This window comes from Tasmannia lanceolata, unplaced genomic scaffold (assembly GCF_043159265.1).
Source record: "Tasmannia lanceolata isolate RefF3 unplaced genomic scaffold, GAP_Taslan_0.1 ptg000008l, whole genome shotgun sequence".
NCBI classification, from domain to species: domain Eukaryota; kingdom Viridiplantae; phylum Streptophyta; class Magnoliopsida; order Canellales; family Winteraceae; genus Tasmannia; species Tasmannia lanceolata.
In genome coordinates, this window is record NW_027518685.1 from 18,860,071 (window position 1) to 18,875,096 (window position 15,026).

Sequence of the window (15,026 nt, forward strand, 5' to 3'; positions counted from 1 at the left end):
CATTGGGACAGCTTTTGTTCTAACCTATTTGTTGGTCTCTTGGCAAAAATTCTACATAACCTACATGTCTTTGTCCTATACAACTTCAACAGAGAACATGCCAAGCTCAATAAATTAAGCAATGAGGTAAAACTAATGTTCCTCTCCCACCCTCCTTGTCCCTCTCCTGCCACTTGATAAACTACTGTTCCATGGAAAAAACCTTCACGGCCCCGCACTTGAAAAACTAATAGTCCATGGAAAAAACTTTCACGGCTGCCAAACATGGCCCAAGTCTATTAGTATTCGAACAGTACATCGAACACTATTGTGTCTAACAACAGAAAAGTAAACCATTTGCCTACCATAACAATAATTATGCAATTTACCAACATGAAAAAACGATGAATCAAAAATAGTTTATTATCTCACCCTCATTAGATAGACATGGAAGAGAAGCAGACATTGGAGGAAGAGGCAGTCAGCAGTACTGGGTTAGGGATGGACAGCAAGGGTTACTAGGTAAAGGATGAACGAAAAGGGGTGAAGCTTGATCACACAATGAGAGATTATTAACATTTATTTAAAAACCAAAAAAAATACAGACTATAGTTATCCTAATCATACAACACAATGACATTTTTTTACTTATTGGATCCTAATCATATCCTATACATGCCTTTGGATCTGATTTGGATACTGAAATATTGTTCTGAAAAGGATTCACCTAATATGAATTGATGTCCACACCAATTTTAATAGGTTCCAGTCCGTCAGATCGTCCATTGAGGCAAACAAATAACATCCCGATCTTCGATTTCCTGATTCCAGTTACTGATGAGATTAGTCGTGAATAGTAAGTTGACATTTGGATTTCTCAAGTCATTCTTAGGGGACAATGATGTTCATGAACTTCCTCTTTGCAAATGCCAACCACCATTTGTTTGGAGTACCATTAGATCTGTAAGCAACACTCAGCAATCTGCCACTTGTTTCCTCTCTTATCTGCTTCAGATAATTCCTAAATAACTCTGCATTTCAATCAAACATGTAAATGCCAAGTAATTTGGATAAAAGAGTTGATGTTTGCACTCCCTTGTTTTGATATTGGCACTATTCATTGGCTTTTGTAGTTAAAAGCTATCCAGATAGCAGACCATTTTGAGATCTGCCTCAAGATGTCGCTCGGGCAAAATGTGTATAATATGGAAGACTAGATACACCAAATGATTGACGTACCGGTATGTATTCGTTTATCATTCCTTACCTTTGCTAGTAGTAAATAAAAGAAAAACCTGCCAAAAAGAAGCATAGAAGTTTACCTGCTTCTTGTGGAGACTGAGGAAGAGCAAAAAGGCCTCCAAAGGGGAAGGTAGGCTCTCCAGGCACTGGAACCTTTTCAAGACCCAAGTTGATGATAGCTTTGGTGCCTTCAGCCAATGTTCTGCAACCTTCGAGCCTTTTCAAAGCCACATTGATATAAAGTGTCAAATAGATGAGGAGTTTGTCAGCTGAGCTTTTGATATCAAAGTTTTTGAAGAAGACATTCGCACGGAAGAAAGAGATTGCTTCATCAACAATGTCTGTTCTATCTGCAACAAGAAAAGGAGACTTTTATTTGAAGAAATGGAAGTTCCTGTGAGTAAAAGAGAATATAAAAATACCATTAAAAAAAGAGAGAATATTGAAATAACCTTGATCTGAGACTGGAGCAGGACCCTTGACGTGGCTTTTTAAGGGAAGCAGAGGGCACCCACAAGCTTTGGCAATGCCGTCTTCATTAACGAAACTAGAGTGATACACCTGTCAAAAACAACAATTTCTGAATTTATTGAAGGCCAGAAATAATTACCATTTATAGAACTATGTTAAGAATTGATAATGTCAGAATGTGAAGAAAGTGATTTTGAAAGCTTAATTGGAAGAGGACAATCTCCAGTTTGATGGTACAATTGATTTTGATTAGTTGTGTCAGCATGTTGGAATTCAATCAGATAGTCTAATGTTCCTTTACGTCTATTAAGTTGATTTTTTTGTTACAGATTTTGCAGGACTGAATAAAGGGGGACATTTTATACAAAATAAAAACTCATCAACATCAATCGCCATCAGCAGAGATTTACAAGAAGTTAATTGTGGAATTTCGGTGTGTGTGTGTGTGTGTGTGTGTGTGTGTGTGTGTGTGTGTCGCTGTTTATGTAGCCAGATTATAAGCAGATGAACAAACATGAGATAATGTACGCAAAGCATGAGGCTATTCGTTAGGATACCCAAAATCCACTTCGATTTCACATGTCTTTTGGAGTAATTAATGATACAATCTAAAGCACAGAGACAAATCCGAGCAGAAAGTACAAAGCTGATTTGTTAGGATACCCAAATGTCCCACAAAAGTGACAAAACACAAAAAGAAGCCAATAGGAACACCAAACACTGTTGTCCACTCTAAAAAAATAAAAGCTCTAAGTAAAAAGACACGGAGACATGAAAAGAAAGTCAGATCAAAAGGTGCTAAAAACTTATCAATATAAAGTTATCATTTCCTGTTTAGTGGCATACTTATGATCTGTCTTGGAAAATTAGTTCTGAAACTATGATTTGGCCCTAAATCCACAACAATGTTGAAGTAAGATGTTAGATAAAAGCTTACTTTATTACACGTTTGTACATCTGCTTATTTCTGTCCATACAAAACCAGTACGTAAGACATTGACAAGCTGGAAGGTGATGCTCTGTGATGCACCAAAATTCCACATTTAAATCTCTGTTGCATAGGGTATGGTCTTATGCATCTTGAGAGTAATACAGAAAGAAAAACAGATCCCCCACAACCTTGAAAGTCTGTTACAATTATTTGTTGTCACGATTTTCTGAGGTGAACTCTATGTTGTGAAAGATTTTTATGCAATCCATGAATGGATGATAGAACTCACATCAGCTGGAGCTATTCATCTACTGACCATTGAAATTATTATTCTCAATAAGGATCTCAAAGAGTCAAATGTTTATTGTTGTTTTCTCCACAATAATGCCCCCACTACGAAATGGGAAGAATGCTTTGGGCTTCAGAGAGTTATCCAAAATTTAAAGACTCCTTGAACATATGTCCACTGTTGCTGAATTCAAAAGCCACGGTGTAATAAAAATTTGGGCTTTGAATTTCCTATTCACGTACAAGGCGTATTTTTTCGAAGCTTTAGTAACATTTTAAACGGCAATGCCTTCAGTGAAAATAGAATTCTCCTCCTAAGATGATTGGAAAATGATTCTCAATCTGATTTTTCCCTCAATTTACTTCTGTGTGCATCCCCCTTTTTCTTTCGGAGAAGCACTACCTTTACAGATTCAGCATTTTCATTTGAGTTGTCCCATTTCTGAATAGGTTATTGCAAGCAGTTATTGTTGTCCTCCGGCAAAGCATGATCATCCATTAATCCTGCAAGTTCTTGTTCCTCATCCATACAACTGCATCAAGGTTGTCCAGTAGTATGCAACTCCTCTTTCATGCCCGAACAAGTGTTGGAATTTGCAACATTCTTCGAGAGCAACTGTAGTTGTTTCTTCTCATTCAAAGACTTTTAGAGTTTCTTTAACAGGCTTCTTGAGTTCTTAAACATTCATCAATTATGCTTTCCACTAAACAGAAAATAGTAAGTGTTTGTGTTTCCACTATGATGGGTATTCTAATCATACATCCAAGGTCTACCGAGCAATATATGCAGCATTCTTAGGGATAACATCACACCACATGAAATCATGACAAAAACCAATACTAAAAGAACAAGGTGTTGTTGACTTAGTAGAATGGTTTTTTTTTTTTTCCACTCACTAGAATGGTGGTTGATAAGTTTCATCAACACATGCAATTTTATAAGGACTTGGATGTCTTTCGGATGTTAACTTTAGACGATCAATGGTGCTTTCTGACACTGAAGCTTCCCCCCATCAACAATCAATCGGCACACTTCATTTCTAACCAAAACATCCTTCTCATTTCGAGACTGCCAAGACATGTCTTACTAAGTTGACCTGTAGGGTATCAACTTCTTCATTAAGGTCGTCCTATTGAGCAACTGTCTCTACTTCTGCATTAGGAGTTGTTATTTGACCTCAATTCTCCCACTTGGGTCTTCAAGCATTCAAACATTTCAACATGTTTAAACCAAGGTTGCCAGAGCAGGAATCGAAAGCGGGAATCGAAGGCGGGAATCGAAGGCTCCCAGGGAAGAATCCTGCTTCCTTGGTTTAAAGTTTAAACAACAATTCTTCTCTCATACTGCCAATCCTTCCCTCCTTATAAATCCTGCAACTTCGAGTAGGCATCCTAAACCTACGCTTTCATACCACCAAAAATGATGTAGAACTAAAAGGGAAGAAACTAGTGATGGAATATCTAATCGTCTTATGATAAATAAAATAGAGTATGTAAGAACAGGGTTCAAAAGAAAATCGATTAAAAAAACATATCTAAGATGTGTAATATGCAAACAGGTTGATAATAGGTTTATTACTAATAATCACAAAGCTCAGAATCAATACAATGATGATTCAACTGCAGCATGCAGTCCATATTACAAGACTCCGTAAACCTAACACAAAAAAGGTGAAAACTCATAATATATTGGGTTTCGATTGTTCATTAAAAAGAAAAAAAATTAATAATTGTTATCAAAGGTGCAGATTCAGACCACTACATTACAAGAAAAATCTCATCTTTTTAGATCCGGAGAAATGAGCTCATATCCACACAAAATGAAATGAGATGTGAGGGGAACTGCTTTTGATCCCCTTTGAAAAAAAATAGATAAAAGGCATATGTTTGATTACAAATGCATCAAATATTAAGGATGAATTAATCAAAGAGGACAACAAAAAGGAACATGAAAAAGAGGAGATTGCGTACCATTTTTGCTGTTAATAAGAGCAGATCAAACCCTCATTTATGCAGGGCCTCAAGAGCACGAGGTAGGGTTAGGGTTAGGGTTTTTTAGTTTCAACGATCAATTTCAGAAAATCAATCACGAAGGGAGCCTAGAAAGAAATTTAACATGTTAATCTTTGAAGAAAATGAAATCCAGATGTTGAACCGGAGGGAAAGATAGCAAAACCCTAAAATCACAAAGTCTAGGTTTGTTAGAGGAAAGAAAGTGCAGGTTAATCGCGAGTGGGTGAAAGTACCAAAATTGCGTGGAGAAAGTTTTATTTGAATCGAAAATGAATTTTCAGCGTTTGGTAAAAAGTCATTTTCCATGGAATTTTTTTCCAAAATAATTTGTAAGGGAAATTGCATACCTACTAAGTACTAACACCCTGGCTTTTTCCATGGATGATTTGTCCCACAAGATCCAACCACACGTCTCTTGGAATCCTCAAATCTCCTTCTCCAGGTCGCTAATATGATGATATGCATCCAATGGGGACGCCCTTTCAGCCCATTTTTGCAGGGGCGCCCTTGAGTTTACCATTACCCTTATCTTTTATAGTTTTGGCTCAAATCTGGCTGAACGAACGGGCGGCTGAGATGTCATGGGTCCTGGCATGGCTGGTGTTGAAGCAATTTTAATCCGAGAATAGCTCTCAGCCAAAACAAATACTCGATTTTATAAGAACTTAGCCCTGATAGGCTGATTAGAGTAAGGCCTAGTCGATTGCCAGGCTATGGCTGATTGGCTAGGTCTGTAAGCCCTTGAGGGCAACCATACCTATTGATTAAGCGATTATTAAGGAATATAAGAGTAATCAATCCATCTTTAAGTCAACTAAAAGTATGTTTATGAATGGTTTTATTTTTCTAACTTCAAAATCTAAGAGAATAAAATTCAATATAAAGCTAGTAAAATTCTAACTTGTGCCACCTCTGAAAGAGTAACGGACCATCATCATTGAGATCCCAGAAGATGAGACCCCACCACTAAGGCCCCCGTTTGTTTTAGATTATGAGAACCAATTGCTGAGTCCAAAACTGATTAATGGACACAAAATTAACGTTTACTTTTGGGTCTAATAATCAGTTTTGGACTTGCAATGCGTTACAAAATCCAAAACAAATAGGGCCTAAGAATATGCAGTAGAAGTTCTGGTGAAACACAGTAGGTTGCATCAGTGATAAATACAAGAGAATGCAACAAGCTTTTCAATTGACCGTAGAAGAGTAGTATACCTATAATAAATTCAAATAATCTACTCATCCTCTCATTCAATGTAGGAGTAGAAAACTCTCATAAATTAGGAAATAACACAATAAAGTCGTCAAAACCAAACCAGATGGAAACCATACACTGATACACAGGTACAAAGGCACCTCTCGCGAAACTTGCAGCAGATAGTAAGTAGGATCATAGGATCACTAGCTTGACACTCGGAGGGACTTCCAGATTAAGAAGTTGAACAACTCTTGCCCGTGTTTTTGTAAACCATATCCGGCTAGCAGGCCTTCCTTTAATCTCCCATCTGCCATCTCCATGATAACCTTTATAACGCGGATCAATAGTCATTAATTCAAGTTCCATGGCATTGTTTAGAATATACACAGCAAGCTCAACTTCGGCCCCTTCACCGCAAAAATTACTTAGCTCAACTTCTCTGAGGTGATTATGAGGGCACATTGGAGGCCTCAGTATTTTGACTGGTGCTTCATACTGTCTGTCGTACCTCGGATTAAATATCTGCAATGAGAGAGAGAGAGAGAGAGAGAGAGAGAGAGAGAGAGAGAGTCACTTTTAATTCTTAGATGGACCATATCATTTGTAAGACCATCAATCCAAAGCCTCACACAACTAAGCCCAGTACCACACTGCTGCATAGCTAATGATACTATAAAATCTTCTCCAGGATAACAGATTCTATACTAGTATTCTCCAGGATAACAGATCCTTCACTTAAATAATGGTCACCAACATGGAATAACAATACTAGTATTTCCGTGCTTTTAAAACTGTAAGTTAGCTAAGATGCTCATCATATCAAATACAATTTTGTTAAAACAAGGCGCATTTGCAATATTCAAGCCCTACTAAGAAAAATTACACTTCTTTCAGTTGGAGCTTACATGCACATGGAATTTCTGCATGAGAGGACAAGCCTTTAGAATGGAAGTCAAACGTGGCAGAAGATCTTTTTCATGATGCACTTGCAATAGTAAATGCTTCAGATTAGTGAGTCTAGATATAGTTTGTGGTACAACCTCCAGATTAGACACCTGATACAACAAAACTAGAATTACGAGATATATGACCTCTCTACCATTCAAACAATAAAAACCAGAAAGATATATGACCTCTTTCAATACAAGTAACATCACATAGCAACTTTTACCTTCATAAATGAGGTTGAGGCCAAAAATTCTATCTGACAACATAGATGGGATGGAAGTTCGGAGAAAGGAAAGAACATGCCATCTGATTCGAGAAATACTCTCTAAAAAGGACCAACACATTTACCAGCCGCGGGACCCTCCTAATAGAGAAGGTAATCTTTCGTCCCCAATATTCAAATGTACAGAGATTCTCTGCATCAATCTCGATCTTCATCAACTTGCAAGAAAAGAGTAAATCTACTTTCAAATATTTCAGTTGAAGGGATGGACCAACCATCTTTAAATTAACCAGATGCTCGCAATGTTCTATACTCAGCCATTCAAGGTGTGGACATTTGGATAAAAGGTTCACTATATTTTCATCACCTACCTTGACATATTTTAGAGTAAGAATTGTAAGAGAGCTAAACCCTTCAAAATCATGATATATTAATCTGCAACATACCACCTCCAAATGTTTTAAGGAGGATTCTTTACTGCAACAAGGAAACCGAAAATTATAGCATTCATCATCTGGGTATGGGTGTCGAGCATTAAAGTAGGTCAAGTCAAGCTCAAGCTTTTCAGCTCCAGACGTAATTGCATAGTCGATCCATTGGTCGAGATGATTGAAATACTCCTTGTCCAAACAAAAGCGAACTCCGAATGTTTTTATGTTATGAGGAGAGTTAAATTGCAAGAACTGATTAACTGATGCCACAAATGTACAAGTCCTTTTATTCCTTTCTCTTCCAAATACTATCTGAGTATCCTTTTCCGCTTTCCCATAGTTATGCCCGTGCATGCTATAAGCATCTAAGTGAAGCTTGGAAATGAAGGACGGCCGGAGGTACCTCCATCTACTCGACAAGATTCTAGACCTTGCTGCTTCTCTCACCGGCATTGCCGATATAATGGAAGAAAGAATTTCTTCTGGCAGTTCACTAAGCCGATCCTCCACAAAATTATCAATCTATTACATTTCAAGCAAAGCTCACAAATGGAATTAGAAAAGATACAACCTTTTTGTTTCTTTTTATACTACAAAATGCAAAAGAACCAACATATTTGTAGAAACCCAACATAGAAAATTAATTAACCTTTATGAACTCAAAATTTTGCAGTCACTACATCTAAAACTTGCTTACGACAACATTTGAAATTTGGGGAAGAACATCGGTGTTGGAGCTCCCGTCACAAGAATCCTTGTCACCAGTGAAGGCTGAGCACTGGGGAGAACCACCCTCGCTGTCCAATGCTCCCTGCAAGAGCTCCCCTTGTGGCCCATCGAGTGTTTCATTTTCTTGGGAAGAGGGACTACTGTCATGAGAAAGAACTGCCCGCTGAAGCAGAGGTATGCTGATGTAATGCAGGATACACTTTCTCTACTATGAAAGAGGGATAGCCCTACTATGAAAGGGAGAGAACAGCTAATACAGCTAGGAAAGTAGTATAACCGCTATGCAAGTGAGACGCCTGCCCTACAAGATTAGATGCTTTCTCTAGCACCCGTTTGAATACTCGATTGGAATTCAATACCAAAAGCTGCAACAAGCAAGTGAAACAACATTAAAAGAAAGTTAGAATCAGTCTTCTGGTCTGACATGCGACAGACAGGAGAAAAATGTACACAGATTGAAGAAATCTCTAACTGAAACGATCTACTTAACAAGGGAATTGCTAGCATCCATCGCAAAAGGCATTTCGCGGCTGGTCTGTCGCATGTCAGACCAGCCACCTCGTGAATGGAAACAAAAGCTGTTGTCTTCATTCACGAGGTGGGTGGTGTGACATACGACAGACCAGCTGCGAAATGCCCTTTGTTTCTCCAAGCAGCTACAATAGACTTTCTGAGACTGGGAGTAAGCTTTTCGCAAGGAGGAGGGGTTACAAACCCGGGAGGACATGGATTTCTCGTGATCTGGTAAAGCAAACGTGTGGGTGCATAAAAGGTTGACTTTTCCAAACCCATAAGATACACAAATGGATGCGGGTAGGTGCTAGTGATAACTTGTAAGCATGAATGACTCACCCAGTGAAATTGATCCTTCTCCACGTGCTGCAACCAATTATGCCACTCATCAATGGATTGGGGTCTATTGGCCATTGGTTGCCATGAAAGGTGATCCTTGAGGGTGTACTGAAGGGAGTTCCGTGGCCGAAGGATGGTAAGTTTTTCACAAAGCCACAAATAGAGCAGTTTGACACACCCACGTAAATTATCCTTAACCTCTCACCAAGCAATAAGATTCAGCCCAGAGAAGGTTTCCGCTAGCATGATTGGGACATGATTTCTTCCTTCGCTAATTTGATCGACTACACTCAGTAAGGTCATAGGGGCAATACTAGAGTCTTCACAGATGACGTGATGTGCAAGGACACTAAAGATTAGGGCATTGCGCCGACAACTTTGAAAACGGGAATCGGTAGGGTCAATGTTTTTAGAAAAATGCTTAATTAGGTCATCGAATTGCACGCACGTGTCTTTGAAATAGGGCATAACATCAAAGGGTTAGAATCATTCTAGGGAAAAGATTTTCTTGGTACACCCCTATCTTCGTCAGGCCCAACAACTGAATTGTTTAGATCGCCCAAATAATGTGGGCCCATTCTATTTTGGGTTGCATGTGCATGCACGGACGTCCACCATATAAATTCTCAAGCAAAAAAATCATATGTTGGCTGTGTGCATACACATACGACCCCAAAAGACAGTGGGGCCAATGTTTTTGCATGATCCAAACTCTTCATTTGTTGGGCCTTGATATAGATAGGGTTTGCCCAGAAAATCTTCTCCATTGGATGATTTTCTCCACAGAATGATCCTAACAGTCTGATCCGTGAAGATTTTTATATTATGCCGTCCATTATAAACCTCCACAAATAGAAGGGCTAGGAACATTCAAGGATAATTTAACACATTTAAGCAAAGAAAAATTGGTGAGAAAAGGTAAGAATTGCACCGGAGAATTTAGAGTGGTTCGGCCCAATACGGTTTACATCCACTCTCATGAGATATCCCCTCCCGTGCTTTCAGTATCCCAGACTTCGTACGGGTGAAGTCCAGACCTGTTACAATCCAAGCTTATCCCCAAGCTTGTCGAGTTTGATCCCGTGCCGCTCCACCAACCCATTCTTTGTCCCCAAGCTCACAGCCGAGAGTTGATATGGTTCCCTCCACCAATTAATAAAAGAATACCTCTCTAAGGAGATTTACAACCGATATCACTATACAATAACTCTCAAGAAGATATATGATTGAAAACTTAAGCCTGATTCTTCAAAAGGTCGTAATTAATGGCACAAGGGTGTTAAACATCTTTAACACCAATTTGGGTTCCATTTTTTAAAGGGAAATGATATATTCACCCCTTTTTTTGCTTGAGACAACCCCCTCCGCTGTAAAAGAGTGGTCATAAATACACTGGAGGTGTCTGTCCCAAGTAAAAAAAAAGAGGCGAATATATCACTTATCCATTTTTAAAGTTATATAGGATCTTTTAATGCTTCAAATGAAGCAAAATAAATTCGAGACTTTTTTGAAGATTTTTTCAATCCATTTTTAAAGTCATGGGCCACCTAACCGTACAATTCCGCATTAGGGACGTAAAGCTTCTTGCTACACTTTATTATAACAAGGCTGGCCCACTCAAAATGGCTCGTCCCAGTGCACTTCTCTTGTCTTTTTGCTTCTTAAACAGGGAAAAATAATTTTCCACCATTTTTATTTTTTTTTTTGTGTTTGATTGCGTCTCTTGACTTGATTAGTTGTTGGTGGTTGGAATTTGATTCAATGATCTTAACGCCTTGATCTATAAGGTGTCTTTTACACTCCGTTTGGATGCAGATATTTACCTTGCAGATTGACCTGGGATTTAGCTGGTATAATAGTGATAAGTAGTGCGTGGTTGCCTATCCTGTGAGAGTGATGGGAGGAGGTGTCATTACCAATATATAGAAAGAGAAGAGGGAGAGAGAGGGGAGAGAGAAAAGGAGAAAAGGCAAAATTTTACTTGAGGAATTTTTCCTCTCTTGATGAGGATGGCATGGAAGGTATAACGAGGGAACATGGATGCCACGTCACTAGAAAAACATTAAGTGTGTGTTTGGCGTACCGTTTAAAACACCGTTTGGCGTTTGAAACACCATTTTGGAGCCAAACGGCCGTTTGTGAGTGTTTGGGTGTGCAGCCACCGTTTGAAACGCCATTTGAAACCTCAAAACGGCGTTTTGCAAACGGAGGGGGGGAGGTCCGTTTGCAAAACGCCGTTTTGAACGGAGTTTTTGGGCTGTGGGTTTTAACGTGTTTGCCCTTACCAAAACCCATTTTTACATATATGCGTATGACTTTATGCATTACGTCAAATACCAAAAAAGTGGGGGTGTTAATATCACTCTTGAGGACACAAATTTGTTAAATTGTTAATATTTAATTCCAAACAAGGGCCTGCTGATATCATTATATGATCTCTTAATTTTAATTTTTTAAAGACAAAAGAATTAAAAGAAACCCTGGTTTCTTACTTCCTTCATCTACTTTGCAAAGTTGCAAACCCACTCGTCCGCCTCACTGCCTCAACGCCTCCACTCATTCGTCAAATTCGGCAAATCCGGCCGTTAAGAAGAAGAAGGAGAAGAACCCCAAAGGTATAGCCTTTTTTTTTTTTTGGTAATGATGTTTAATTTTAATAGTGTTTGAATGAGATTCTAATGACCTTTTAATATTGGGCCTAATGAGAGAGTAGTTGAGTTACATTGAAGCCAACCAAAAATGCCCTTTTTGGTCATTTTACCACTAAAACTCCATTTTGGGGCATTTGCAACCAAACACACAATACCTCCGTTTGCCGTTTAAAATGCCATTTTGATCTGGCCAACCAAACATGAAAACGCCGTTTGGCAAAACACCGTTTTGCAAAATGGCGTTTTAAACGCTATTTCAAATGGTACGCCAAACACACCCTAATTAGCTTTGAATCTTGTCTAGCAGTCTCTAAGGATTGTGGTGCTAAATCAACTACCAAACACCATAAAAGTTACTAAAGAGGCATTTTTCTACTTGGGACATCCTTGAGGATGCCAGGTATGGGACAACCAAACAGAGCTCCATGAGAGAAGGTAAATAGCTAATGTTTGCAGGCATTAATCTTAAGAGTGGGATGAGTCTCCTTTTGGTTGCTGGGTTTTTTTTTTCCTATGATTTATGTGGGAGAATATTTAGTGGTCACATCAGCTTTTTCTTGGTGACATCAGCAAAATCTTATCTTGAAAATGGTGGTCTCTCTTTCTCTCTCTACCTTCTCTCTCCACTCATCGTAATATCTTTCTCTAATTAATGCTTGTCTCCTCTTTTGTCTCCTAACTTTACCCACATAAATCCCAGGAAGAAAAAAAAACCCGGCAACCAAACGGTAATGATATGTGGATAGGAATAGCTTGTAATTTTTTGTAACTTTCTCCCCCTCCGCACGTCCTTCTTCAATCTTCACCATGTCAAGATTCTTTTTAGTGACCCTAGGACTATGTTTGGATTGCGGGAAACAAATTTCTCAAAGAAAAAATATTGGAAAAATCTTTACTTAGCATAATTTAGAGGAAAATGAGAGGGAAATGATTTTAGCACTCCACTCTTTTTATATGTAGCGATAGCTTCTTGTCTTTTAGTTTTTATTTGGTGTTGTCAGAGCCTTTGGGGAATGTAAATTAATAACATTTTGAGTTTTTGACAGCCCTTTAAACACTAAAAGAGGAGTGCAGTGCTAAAATCATTTCCCAAATGATATAGTTAAAGCTTATTTTTAGGGGCATCATCATAAATCGAAGGTCCCTCTAACGCTACCTTCTCTTCGTTTTTCTAATTCTGAATCCCATTTTTTCGCTCCATTTGGTTGAAAAATGGGAGCAGAACCTTGGCCAACTAGGAATCCACCTCAAACTACAAGGAGAATAACGTGGATAAAAAAATCAATTAAATGCCAACCAAACAACCCTTGGTAGGGAAAAAGACATCATTTTACTTTCTTTATCTAGGGATTTATTATTTTCGGTGAACAAGAGTTTGGGGTTGGTTTCTAAATGCTTTCTTTAGAGCTTGTCCACCTCGAGTAATGATTGATCCATTTGATGACCAATTCAATGTTGCTTTTCCAGCTTATTCATCCGGGTGCCCTAATCAATAAACTTTTGACATCCATCTTTACTCCTAATGTTTATCGATCTGGTAAAGCGCAGTTCACAGCCCAATGCAACAGTGATAATGTGCCCGGTCGCACTAAAAAACTAGAAGATGATGCATTTTCTAGCGATTTGGGGATTTTATTTAGAATTTAGAATAATACTTAGGAAAATTTGTTAGGAAAATGCAAAGATTTCATGATATTGTGAAGTAAGGGTAGAGTTGCAGAATTTGTAAAAGAGGGGTTGTCAGGTTTTTAAAAGACGAAAATACCCCTCTTTAGTTTTACTTTTAACCCATGAGTTTTTACTTTTAACCCTTATTTTTACGTTTTAACCTTCTCTCTGTTTCTCTCTTCCCAAACGAAAATATCTTGGAAGTTGAATTTTAGAATAAATTTCTTTGACAAGGAACTGCACCTCATGAATAAAGACAAAATCTGCTGAAACGTGAACCTTGGCGGTTACTCTGACATGTAACAGACCATCCACGAAATGCCTTGTGCGATGGACGCTAGCAAATCCCAAAATGCTTCTTTTATTTCCTTTATACAGGTTTAGTGGGTTAATATGTGTATCTTCTGACCTTTTTGTTTCACTATAGTTTTCATTTGTTAATCCTTCTCATTCCACTTAAAATCTAGGTTTACTCTATTTTTTTGGCGCCCCCGTGCATCGCACAGGTTTTTTTACTAATATATATATATAGCAGAAGAGAAATTAGAGAATTTTTTGAATTTTTCCAAAATGCTATGAGATTTACACATCCATGTTTGATTTCTTTACCATCTGGCCCTTTAATGTTATACTTCATCTCATCTATATATCTCTACAGTCAAGGGTAAAATGGTCTATTCCTAAATTGGTTTTCACCTACTACGGATATTTATCTTCTCTTTTTCCCACCTACTACAGATATTATCCAATTCATGAATAGATATTATCCAATTCTACTACAGATGCACGTCTCACCTGCTACAGATATTATCCAATTCAGGCATAGATATTATCCAATTCTACTACAGATGCACGTCCCACCTGCTACAGATATTTTCACCTACTACAGATATCAGCAGAAGAGAAAAGGAAATATTATTTTGAATTTTTCCAAAATGCCGTGAGATATACACGTCCATGCTATGAGAGAGAGAGAGAGAGAGAGAGAGAGAGAGAGAGAGAGAGAGCAAAATTCTACCTGAGGATTTTTTCTTTTTTTGAGGAGGATGGCATGGAAGGTATAAGTAGGGAACATGGTGTTAGTGTAATTTTCAAAACAGGGTGTTTTAAAAGTATTTTATAAACATAGTGATTTTGTTTGGTAAAAATGATTTCTTTTATGAGAAGAGAGAAAAATGTGCTTTTGAAAGATAGTCCCACATAAGATTACAAAAAATGTGGAGAAAAGTTTAAATAGCTTTTCCCTCTTTTCTCTTTTGTTTTAATACACAATGGACTTTAGTTTTAATACACAATGGGCTATAGTCATTGGGTGTGGACCCGCGGGACGGTGCAACGCGCGCGGCGTGGGCTATAGGGCGCTTTATTGGCGCTTTTTAGGCGCACTTTGCACGCCGCGGGT

The 15,026-nt window shown here is 38.2% G+C and overlaps 1 protein-coding gene and 1 long non-coding RNA gene across 4 annotated transcripts; both read right to left on the bottom strand.

Moving 5' to 3' along the window:
* Positions 1-529: 529 nt before the first annotated feature.
* Positions 530-5,432, bottom strand: ARPC3 (actin-related protein C3). 2 transcript variants are annotated; one of them, XM_077388351.1, is made up of 5 exons: positions 5,272-5,432; positions 4,883-5,010; positions 1,674-1,782; positions 1,302-1,571; positions 530-1,010 (listed from the first exon to the last, which is right to left on the bottom strand). In XM_077388351.1, exons 2-5 carry the CDS (start codon positions 4,883-4,885, stop codon positions 868-870), a joined length of 525 nt encoding a protein of 174 aa, XP_077244466.1. In that variant the 5' UTR covers positions 4,886-5,010; positions 5,272-5,432; the 3' UTR covers positions 530-867. The 2 variants fall into 2 exon arrangements, with proteins under 2 accessions (XP_077244466.1, XP_077244465.1); XM_077388350.1 differs by lacking the exon at positions 5,272-5,432 and having other exon boundaries at positions 4,883-5,168.
* Positions 5,433-6,105: 673 nt separating this feature from the next.
* Positions 6,106-10,566, bottom strand: LOC143883375 (uncharacterized). 2 transcript variants are annotated; one of them, XR_013252367.1, is made up of 4 exons: positions 10,237-10,566; positions 7,294-8,818; positions 7,028-7,177; positions 6,106-6,644 (listed from the first exon to the last, which is right to left on the bottom strand). It is a non-coding gene; the product is annotated as an uncharacterized LOC143883375 (long non-coding RNA). The 2 variants fall into 2 exon arrangements; XR_013252368.1 differs by having other exon boundaries at positions 7,028-7,191.
* Between the last annotated feature and the right edge of the window lie 4,460 nt (positions 10,567-15,026).

Coding starts and splice junctions, on each gene's coding strand:
- ARPC3 (XM_077388351.1), bottom strand. Junction 1,572..1,673: donor TGCTCCAGTCTCAGATCAAG/GTTATTTCAATA, acceptor TTCTTGTTGCAG/ATAGAACAGACATTGTTGAT. Junction 1,011..1,301: donor TCAGTCTCCACAAGAAGCAG/GTAAACTTCTAT, acceptor ATTGAAATGCAG/AGTTATTTAGGAATTATCTG.